This window comes from Rissa tridactyla, chromosome 2 (genome assembly GCF_028500815.1).
Source record: "Rissa tridactyla isolate bRisTri1 chromosome 2, bRisTri1.patW.cur.20221130, whole genome shotgun sequence".
Taxonomy (NCBI): domain Eukaryota; kingdom Metazoa; phylum Chordata; class Aves; order Charadriiformes; family Laridae; genus Rissa; species Rissa tridactyla.
Genome location: NC_071467.1, coordinates 1,239,249 through 1,250,553, shown reverse-complemented (window position 1 = coordinate 1,250,553; position 11,305 = coordinate 1,239,249). Strand labels below are relative to the sequence as shown.

At 52.8% G+C, this 11,305-nt stretch overlaps 1 protein-coding gene across 1 annotated transcript; it reads right to left on the bottom strand.

Annotated features, from left to right (window-relative positions):
- Window positions 1-2,140: 2,140 nt before the first annotated feature.
- LOC128906321 (feather keratin-like) lies at window positions 2,141-10,428 on the bottom strand. The gene is made up of 2 exons (XM_054193407.1): window positions 10,267-10,428; window positions 2,141-2,452 (listed from the first exon to the last, which is right to left on the bottom strand). Exons 1-2 carry the CDS (start codon window positions 10,426-10,428, stop codon window positions 2,141-2,143), a joined length of 474 nt encoding a protein of 157 aa, XP_054049382.1.
- Between the last annotated feature and the right edge of the window lie 877 nt (window positions 10,429-11,305).

Below are 11,305 nucleotides of genomic sequence, written 5' to 3'. Positions count from 1 at the left end.
TATTGCTCTCTACAACTACCTGAAGGGAGTTTGTAGCCAGGTGGGTATTGGACTCTTTTACAGGTAACGAGTTTCAGGACGAGAGAAAATGGCCTCAAGTTGCATGAGGGGAAATTTGGGTTGGCTCTTTTTTGAAAAATGTCTTCAGTGAAATGGTTGTCGAGCACTGGAATAGGCTTCCCAGGGAAGCGGTTGAGTCACCAGCCCTGGAGGTATCTAGAAGACAGTAGACTTGGCCCCAAGGGATTTGCTTTAGTGGGGCACTTGGTAGTGTTAGGTTAAGGGATGGAATCAGTGATCTTAAGTGTCTTTCCCAACCTCAGTGATTCTGTGAGTTTTTGAAGGCCATGGACGTGGTGGAGCAAGTGGAGTGCAGGGCCACCAAGACGCTGAAGGGACTGGAGCATCCTTCCCTTGAGGAGAAGCTGAGAGAGCTGGGAGTTTCTTCAGCCAGGAGAAAAGGCCGCGTAGGGGAGATGTCATCAATGTCTCTAAATCCCGGATGGGAGGTGTCTTGGTTTCACGCCAGCCAGCAATCTGAACCATGCAGCCACTCGCTCACTCCCCACTACAACAGGCTGGGAAAGAGAATCCGAAGAGGAAAAGTGAAAAAATTTGTGCGTTGAGATGTCAGTTTAATAAGTAAAGCAAAAGATGCACAAGCAAGCAAAGCAAAAGAAGGAGTTCCTTCACTACTTCCCAAGGCAGGCAGGCGTTCAGCCGTCTCCAGGAAAGAAGGGCTCCATGAGACATAACGGTTACTTGGAAGACAAATGCCATAACTCTGAACATTCCCCGCTTCTTTCTTCCCTCACTGTGCTCTCATGTGGCATGGACTATGCCTTTGGTCAGCTGGGGTCAGCTGTACCGGCCGCCTCACCTCCCAGCTTTCTCTGTACGCCCAGCCTACTTGGTGGCAGGGTGGTGTGAAGAGCAGAAAAGGCCTTGAGTGCTTAGCAACAACCAAAAACCATTAGTGGGCTCTCAACGCCATTCTCATCGCAAACACAAAACCTAGCACTCTACCAGCTGCTGAGCAAGTCAACTCTATCCCAGCTGCAGCCATGTCAGGAGGGAATGAGGAGAGGGGAGTCAGACAGGGCAAGGGTGAATGGAGAAAGCTGAAAAGACGTGCCATTTCCTTGGAAGAGAAGGCAAGGCTTTTTCTGTGGGAGGGTGGTCCAAGAGTGGAAGCGGTTGCGCAGAGAGGTGTTGGAGTCTCCATCATGTAGAAACTGAAAAGCTGACTGGATCTGGTGCTGAACAGCGTGCTCAATCTGACCACGTTTGAGAAGGTCGGGTGTAATGAGGTTATCTCCAGAGGTTCCTTGTGCAGTCAAGGATTCTGTTTTCTGTGACTCTGCCTGCTGTGTTGGCCAGAGGGTCATGCTGGGGAAGAGAGCTGGTGAAGTGCGTGCTGCCATGAGGAGCTTTCATTGGAGGCATGAGTAGAAGTGCGTGAGGTTGCCCAAGGCTTTCTTTTGTTAAGTGAAGGGCTTGTGTGAGGTTCTGGAAGCCCCCTCTGTTGTGCTGTTGCTGTTGCTGGGGCCATAGTTCCTAAGACCGGTCCTGTGGCCCTCTTGCACCCACCCCGATGGGCACTGTAGCCCTGGCTTCGTGTTGGGTGAGGTTGAAAGAACCTTGTGAGAAGAAAGGAAGAGGAGGCGTCTTAGGCTGGGATGCAGAAGAACTTTATTGAGGGAAGAAAGAAGCTCAAAGGTAGAAGCACTAAGTCAGAGAGAGAGACCGTCTGAGTTGCAGGTAGGGTGACCATCATCCAAGGTCCCCTGTGTGAGCTAGGTCTTGCCAGAGCATCGAGGCCTTCCTGGCCTGCAGTAGTAGTGGCACCCTGGAGGTCCCGTGTGGTATTTACCTCTTCAGCAAGTGCTTGAAGCGGAGAGTCGTGAACGTAGCAGAAGGGGCGATGGAAAGAAGGAAGTGGGAGAAGAGGAGGAGGTACATGGGCCATGGTTGCGGACAGTCTGGGCTGTCCCCTTCCCTGCTTCCTTGCTGGGTGCCTTGAGAGGAGGAGCTGTGGATGGTGAAGCCATGTGCCAGAACAGCCCTGAGCTGCCTCCTCAATCCATGCCGTGGCTTCCATGGTGTGGGTGGTTGTTGTCAGGGGTGGTGGTGAGGACCCTTAGCAGGGGTAGCAGCCTCTTCTGCCACCGTAGCAGCCCAGGCCTCCCAAGCCATAGCCGTAGCCGAGGCCGAAGCCGAAGCCGCCGGAGGAGATGGGCACTCCCTGGGCGCTGAGTTCATTGCCCACGGCAGCGGATGCAGAGGATCCGACGGCGGTGCTCTGGGGGAAGGAGGTGAGGATGGGTCCTGGCAGGGTGACCACCACAGTGGGAGGCTGGATGACGACGCGGGAGGTCTCACACTGCCTGACGCAGGGCTCGTTGCAGCTGTTAGCCAGCGGGGTGGGTCCGCAGGGGCCGCAGAGGTCGTTGCAGGCCATGTGTGTGGTGTGGAGGGTGCCTGGAAGAGAGGGTGTGGAGAAAGGTGAGGGTCATGGGCATGTGAGGGTCAGTGTTGGAAGAGGACGAGGGAGTGTGGAGGGCTGTTGTGGGGCTGTGGGGAGCGTGGCAGTAAGGAGGCGTGAGGGCTGCTGAGGCTGTCGGCACAGCATGGTGGAGGAGAGGGGCCAGGTGGGTGAGGAGAAGGGGGGTCAGGGGGTTGAGGCTCACCTTATTGAGGGTGGAGGAGAAGGCGTGAGGAGAAGTGTGTGAGGGAGAGAGGCACTGGGCCGGCTTTTATGTTGGTCCTGGAGGGGCGGGACAGGCTTCGCGCATGACTTTTTTTTCACCAAGCAGCTCTTGCATGCTACAGGCACTCAAGTAATGACATGGGGTGTGTCTTCCTTCCCACAACAGTCCCTTTTCATGTCATCCTCTTGAGGTCGTCTCCATTTGGCCCTGGCAGCAGCTTCTGAGTGAGTGTAGGTAGTTGGGAGGGTTTGGATGGATGCTGTGCCACGGAATTCAGCAGACGCCACCAAAGCATAGAGAGGTGGGGTGTCTTCAGTGAGGTCATCCCATGGCAGTCCTGTGGTGTGGTTTGTGGTTGCTTTGTGAAGAGAGGGCCTCATTTTCTTGCAGCCCTGCCAGGGTGGTTGAAACTTTGATGGTGTTGCAGGCGTGAGGTGCTGCCCCTTCCATCGTATTCGCTCCCTCCCTGCGCTGCTGCCAGCTCGCTCAGCCTGTCTTTAGGCCTGGCCTTTCTCCCTGCATCTGTTCTGTGGGTGTCTTAGTGCTTCTCTTGTTTGAGGGCTTGGTACAAAGGCGTTTTACAAAGCATGAGGGAAAGGCCGTGGATGTTGGTAACCTGGGCTTTAGAAAAGTCTTTCATGCCATTTCCCACAGCATTCTGCTGGAGAAACTGCCGGCTTATGGCTCGGATCGGGGTCCAGAAAAGCAAGGCTTCATGAGGCGTCCTGTTTTCTTGGGAATAGAAACCTCATAACACCAAACGTCCACCTGTTCTTTCTTCTTCCCCAGCATTTTATACTGAGCACGATGTCATATGGCATGGACCATCCCTTTGGTCAGCTGGGGTCAGCTGTATCGGCCATGTCACCTCCAAAGTTCTTGTGCACTGCCAGCCTACTTGCTGGTTGGGCGGTATGAGGAGCAGAAAAAGCCTTGAGTACTTACAACAACCAAAACCTCTAATGGGCTGTCAACAGCATTCTCAACCCAAATGCAAGGGAGTCAGACTCTTCCCATGGGCACCCACGGCCAGGGAATGTGTTAATGGAGAAAGATGAAAAGTTGTGCCATTTCCTTGGAAGAGGAGGCAAGCCTTTTTCAGCATGAGGCTGGTCAAGCAGTGGGAAAAAGATTGCACTGGGAGGTGTTGGAGTCTCCATCCTTGGAGATTGTGAAAACCTGACTGGACGTGGTCCTGTAGAGCCTGCTGGAGGCGACCCCTTTGAGAAGTTTGGGTTGAAGTAGATGATGTCCAGAGGTTCCTTATGCAGTCGATGATTCTGTTTGCTGTGATTCTGCCTGCTGTGCTGGCCAAGGGGTGGTGCTGGGGGAGAGAGTTAGTGAAGTGTGTGCTGCCATGGGGAGCCTTTGTCAGAATGGTGGTTCAAAGTGCCTTAGTATTGCAAAGGCTTTGTTTGGTCAAGTGGAGGGCTTGTGTCAGGTTCTGGAAGCCCCCCTGTGCTGCCCTGTGCTGCTGTTGTTGGGGACATACTTCCTAAGAGGGGTCCTGTAGCCCTTTTCGCACTCACCCCAGTTGCCTCCTGAGCCCTGGCTATGTGTTGCACGAGGTTGGAAGAGCCTTGGGAAAAGAAAGGAAGTGGAGGCATCTCATGCTGGGATGCAGAACTTTAACGAGTTTATTGCCAAAAGACCTGCTCCAGCATTGGTTTCTCTCCATGGGATCAAAGCCTCCTTTGGGAATCCACCTGCTTCGACAGGGGTTCCTCCACAGGCTGTAGGTAGATATCTGCTCCGCTGTGGACCACCATGGGCTGCATATCTACAACATGCTTGACCATGGTCTTCAAAACGAGATGCAGGGAAATCTCTGCTCCAGTGCCTGGAGCACCTCCTCCCACTCCGTCTTCACTGACCTTGGGGCAGCGCCGAATGCCTGGCACCCCTCCAAAGCCCAGGCCGGCCTGCCAGGGCTGTGAGGAAATGGGGCCCCCTCTTCACAACGCACCCGCAAACCACACCACACAACTGACACAAAATGACCTCACTTATGACACACCACCTCTGGTATGCTTTGGCCATGTCTCCTGAATACCCTGAAACGCTGCATGCATGCACATCCTTCAAACTACTTACTCTAACTTAAAAGCTGCCACCAGGGTGAGATGGACATGAGGAGAAGATGAAAAGGGGCTGTTATGGTAAGGAAAACGCAACGCACATCATTCCTTGAGTGGCTGCAGCACGGAATGACTCATTGCTGAAAAACACAGTCAGGCGCCAAGCCTGTCCCGCCCCTCCATGACCAGCATAAAAGCCGGCCCAGCGCCTCTCTCCCTCACACACTTCTCCTCACGCCTTCTCCTCCACCCTCAACAAGGTGAGTCTCAATCCCATGACCCTCCTTCTTCTCAACCACCTGGCCCCTCTCCTCCACCACGCTCTCCCCACAGCCTCAACAGCCCTCACGCCTCCACACTGCCACGCTCCCCACAGCACCACAACAGCCCTCCACACTCCCTCGCCCTCCTCCAACACCGACCCTCACACCCCCATGACCCTCACCTTTCTCAACACCCTCTCTTCCAGGGAAACTCCACACCACACACATGGCCTGCAACGACCTCTGCCTCCCCTGCGGACCCACCCCGCTGGCTAACAGCTGCAACGAGCCCTGCGTCAGGCAGTGCGAGGCCTCCCGCGTCGTCATCCAGCCTTCCACCGTGCAGGTCACCCTGCCAGGACCCATTCTCACCTCCTTCCCCCAGAGCACCTTTGTCGGATCCTCCGCATCCGCTGCCGTGGGCAATGAACTCAGCGCCCAGGGAGTGCCCATCTCCTCCGGCGGCTTCGGCTTCGGCTACGGCTATGGCTTGGGAGGCCTTGGCTGCTACGGTGGCAGAAGAGGATGCTACCCCTGCTAAGGGCCACCGCCACCACCCTTCGTAGCTGATCTCTCTCGTGCAGGGGACTTTGGTTGATGGTTGCCCTACTAATACCTCAGACCATCTCCCTTCCCCTTAGCACCTCTGCCTTTGCAATCCTTTCCCTCAATAAAGTTCTCTTGCATCTCAGCCTCAAACGCCTCCACTTCCTTTCTTCTCACAAGGCTCTTCCAACCTCACCCAACACAAGGCCAGGGCTACAGAGACCATTGGGGTGGGTGGAAAAGAGCTAGAAGACCTCTCGTAGGAACTATGGCCCCAGCCAAAAACAACAGCACAGGGCAGCACGGGGGAGCTCCCAGAACCTTACACAAGCCCTTCACTTGCCCAAACAAAGGCTTGCACATAATAATCACAGAATCACAGAATCTTACTGGTTGGAAGGGACCTCTGAGATCATCGAGTCCAACCATAAAAAAAAAAAAAAAAAAAAAAAAAAAGCACCCACCTACTAAACTCCACACCCACAACCCCACACACAACACCCCACCACAAACAATAATCTTGGGCACTAGAGCATGCCCTGAAGAGCCATGTCTACACATTTCTTAAATACCTCCAGGGATGGTGACTCCACCACCTCCCTGGGCAGGCTGTTCCAGTGCCTGACCACTCTTTCAGTAAAGTCATTCTTCCTAATATCTAATCTAAATCTCCCTTGCCGCAGCTTCATACCATTTCCTCTGGTCCTGTCGCTATTCCCTTGGGAGAAGAGGCCAACCCCTGCCTCTCTGCAGTTTCCTTTCAGGTAGCTGTAGAGGGCAATGAGGTCTCCCCTCAGCCTCCTCTTCTCCAAACTAAACATGCCCAGCTCCCTCAGCCTCTCCTCGTAGGACTTGTTCTCCAGACCCCTCACCAGCTTGGTGACTCTCCTCTGGACGCACTCCAGCACTTCAATGTCTTTCCTGTAGTGAGGGGCCCAAAACTGAACACAGTACTCGAGGTGAGGCCTCACCAGTGCCGAGTACAGAGGCACGATGACTTCCCTACTCCTGCTGGCCACGCTATTCCTGATACAAGCCAGGATGCCATTGGCCCTCTTGGCCACCTGGGCACACTGCTGGCTCATGTTAAGCCGGCTGTCCACTAACACTCCCAGGTCCTTTTCTGCCGGGCAGCTTTCCAGCCACTCTTCCCCAAGCCTGTAGCGTTGCCCGGGGTTGTTGTGACCAAAATGCAGGACCCGGCACCTGGCCTTCTTAAACCTCATCCCATTGGCCTTGGCCCATTGATCCAACCTGTCTAGATCCCTCTGTAAAGCCTTCCGACCCTCAAGCAGATCAACACTCCCACCTAGTTTGGTGTCATCCGCAAACTTACTGAGGGTGCATTCAATCCCCTTGTCTAGATCATCAATAAAGATATTGAACAAGACTGGCCCCAAGACTGAGCCCTGAGGGACACCACTGATGACCGGCCGCCAACCAGATTTTGCTCCATTAATCACAACTCTCTGGGCACGGCCATCCAGCCAGTTTTTTATCCAGCGGAGGGTACACTTGTCTATGCCATGATTCTCCAGTTTCTCCAGGAGAATGCCGTGGGGGACGGTGTCGAAGGCCTTACCAAAGTCCAGGTAGACAACATCCACAGCCTTGCCCTCATCGAGAAAGCGGGTCACATGGTCATAGAAAGAGATCAAGTTGGTCAGGCAGGACCTCCCTTTCCTAAACCCATGCTGGCTGGCCCTGATCCCTTGGCTGCCCTGCACTTGCCTTGAGAGCTCACTCAGGATGATCCTCTCCATGATCTTTCCCGGTACCGAGGTCAGGCTGACAGGCCTGTAGTTTCCGGGATCCTCCTTCCGGCCCTTCTTGTAGATGGGCGTCACGTTGGCCACCCTCCAGTCATCCGGCACCTCTCCTGTTGACCGGGATTGGCAATAGATAATGGAGAGAGGCTTGGTGAGCTCTCCTGCCAGCTCCCTGAGAACTTTTGGGTGAATCCCGTCCGGCCCCATAGACTTATGCGTGTCCAGGTGCATAAGCAAATCATTAACTACTTCCTCCTGGATTACAGGGGAGTTGTCCTGTTCTCCGTTCTTATCTTCCAGCCCAAGAAGCTGAACACCCTGGGGGTAGCTGGTCTGACTATTAAAGACAGAGGCAAAGAAGGCATTAAGTAGCTCAGCCTTCTCCTCGTCCTTGGTTGCAAGGTTTCCCCCCGCATCCAGTAAGGGATGGACATTCTCTGTCACTCTCTTTTTGTTGATGTATTTATAGAAACTTTTTTTGTTGTCCCTTATGTTAATTGCCAGGTTGAGTTCCAGCTGGGCTTTTGCCTTCCTGATTTTTTCTCTGTATGACCTAACACGATCTCTGTACTCCTCCTGAGTTGCCTGTCCCCTCTTCCAAAGCTGATAAACCTTCCTTTTTTCCTTAAGTCCCATCAAGAGCTCTTTGTTCATCCAGGCCGGCCATTTTCCCCGCCCTTTAATTGTGCGCCTCATGGGGACAGCCTGCTCCTGGGCCTTTAGGATTTCCCTCTTAAAGAGCGTCCAGCCTTCCTGGGCTCCTTTGTCTCTCAGGACTACCTCCCACGGGACTCTCCCAACCAGGGTTCTGAACAGGCTAAAGTCTGCCCACCGGAAGTCCAAGATGGAGGTTTTGTTAACCCCCTTCCTTACCTCACTATGGATGGAAAACTTAACCATTTCATGGTCACTAAGCCCAAGACGGCCTCCGACCTCCACGTCCCCCACTAGCCCTTCTTTGTTTGTGAACAGTAGGTCTAGCAAGGCACCTCCCCTGGTAGGCTCACCTACCATTTGTGTCAGGAAGTTATCCTCCATACACTCGAGGAACCTCCTAGCCTGCCTGCTCTCTGCTGTGTTATATTTCCAGCAGATGTCTGGTAAGTTGAAGTCCCCAACTAGAACAAGGGCTGGCGTTTGCGAGACTGCAGCCAGCCGCTTATAGAATACCTCATCAACCTGCTCATCCTGGTTGGGTGGTCTATAGCAGACTCCCAGCACAAAATCACCTTTGTTAGCCTTCCCTTTCACCCTTACCCATAAACACTCAACTTCTTCATCACTGGAGTCTATCTCTATAGAGTCAAACAACTCCCTAATGTACAGAGCCACACACACCCCCCCTCCTTCCTTGCCTATTCCTTCTGAAGAGCTTATAGCCACTCATTGCAGCATTCCAGTCATGACCATCATCCCACCACGTTTCCGTGATGGTGACTATGTCGCAGTTGTCCTGCTGCACAATGGCATATAGCTCATCCTGTTTGTTGCCCATGCTACGTGCATTAGCGTAGATGCACTTGACCTGGGCTACTGATTTCACCCCCATCTTTGGCCCTTGACACTCAGGTTCATTACCAGCAGGCCTGGTTTTATCCCCTTTCCCCTTAACTTTTGGCTTAAAGCTCTGTCCATGAGCTTTGTTAACTCTTAGCCTAGTACCCTTTTCCCCTTCTAGGAAAGGGTTTTCCCAATGTTCTCTAGCAGTAATTTCTAAACGTCTATCACCGTTCTCTGATGAAATGTCAGAGTGGGAGTCCTCACTAATGTGGTCTCCTTCAAACCATGGCATGCTTTCCTCAGGTTTAATCTTGACAGGCCCAGTTATCTCCCCTTCCCCCCTCCTATCTAGTTTAAAGACCGGTCAAAGAGCCCTGCTAACTCCTGCCCCAAAATTCTTTTCCCCCTCTGCACTTCGAACCAACCTTCTGGCACAAGCTCCCCATGGCAGCACACACTTCACCAACTCTCTTCCCCAATACGACCCCCTGGCCACCACAACAGGTAGAATCACAACAAACTGAATCTTTGCACGAGGATCTGGACATCATCTACTTCCACCCAGTCTGCCCACACGGGCTCAGCTGGAGCACCTTGTTCAGCACCATGTCCAGTCAGGTGTTCAGTATCTCCAAGGATGGAGTCTCCAACACTCCTCTGAAGAAATGGTTCCCCTTCTTAACCACCTGCACACTGAAAAAGCCCTGCCTTCTCTTCCAAAGAAATGGCATGTCTTTTCATCTTTCTCCGTTCACACTTGCCCTGGCCATGGGCACCCTGAGAAGAGTCTCACTCCCCTGTCCTCATTCCCTCTTCTCATCGGTTCACCTGGGATAGAGTTGACTTTCTCCCTAGTAGCTGGTAGAGTGCTCTGTTTTGCATTTGGGATGAGAATGCTGTTGACAGCCCACTACTGTTTTCAGTTCTCACTAAGCACTCAAGGCCTTTTCTGCTCCTCACACCGCCCCACCAGCAAGTATGCTCGGAGTGCACAAAATGCTGGGAGGAGACACGGCCGGGACAGTTGACCAGAACTCACCAAAGGGAGAGTGAATGCCGTATTGTCGTTATGCTGAATTCATAATGTTGGGGGAAGAAGAAAGGAGGAGGGGGCACTTTGGGAGTTATGACGTTTGTCTTCCCAAGGAAACATCACGCGTGACGGAGTCCTGCTTTCCTGCAGACAGCTGAACTCCTGCCTGCCCATGGGAGGTGGTGAAGCAATTCCTTGGTTTGCTTTGTTTGCGTGCACAGCTTTTCCTTTACTTATAACTCTCTTTATCTCAACGCACACATTTTCTCTCTTTTCCTCTTCTGTTTCGCTTCCCTATGCCACCGTGGTGGAAATGAGCGAGTGGCTGTGTGGTCCTACTTGCCAGTTGGAGTTCATCTCCCATACCTGCCATTCAGGATTCAGAGACATCGATGACACCTCCCCTTCAGGTCCTTGCTGCCTGGTTGATAAACCTCCCAGCTCGCTCAGCTTCTCCTCGGAGGAAAGGTGCTCCAGTCCCTTCAGCGCCTTTGTGGCTGTGCACTTGACTTGCTCCGCTATGTCCATGGCCTTCATAAACTCATAGAATCACTGGGGTTTGGAAAGACCCTTGAGATCATTGAATCCCACCCTTCATCTAACCCTACCAAGTCTACCACTAAAGTGTCCCTAAGTGCCAAGCCTACTGTCTTCTACAGACCTCCAGTGATGGTGAGTCAACCATTTCCCTGGCCAGCCTCTTCCAGTGCTTGATAAGCGCTAGCGTTGCAAGGAATTGTTGTAACCCAAGTGCAGGACCCAGCACTCAGCCTTGTTGAACTTCATACCATTGGCCTCGGCCACTTTATCCAGCCTGTCCACAGCCCTCTGTAGAACCATCCACCCTCAGGCACATCAACAAACCCACACAATATGGGTCACCAGCAAACTTAATGAGGGTGCACTCGATCCCGTCGTCCACATCGTTGATAAAGATATTAAACAGAAGTGGCCCCAATACTCAGCCTTGAGGAACACATCTTCTGACCAGCCACCACACTGAATTTAACTCCATTCACCAGAACTCTTTGGGCATGGCCACCCAAACGGTTTTTTAGGCAGTCAAGAGTATGCCCATCAGAGACAGGAGCAGGCACTTTCTGCAGCAGAATAATGTGAGAAACAGTGTCAAAGGCTTTAGTAAAGTCAGGCTTAACAACATCCACAGCCTTGCCCTCATCTATCCACTAAGCGGCTCTCCTTGTCAAAGGACGAGATCAGGTTAGGCCAGCAGGACTCTTCATAAAGCCACGCTGACTGGGCCTCGTCACCTGGGTGTCCTGTATGTGCCATGTGATGGCACTCAACATGATCAGCTCCATAACATTTCCAAGCACCAAGGTGAAACAAAGAGGCCTTTCTCTCTTATACTTACCAACAAAAGGGTCACCAAGGCACCCACAAA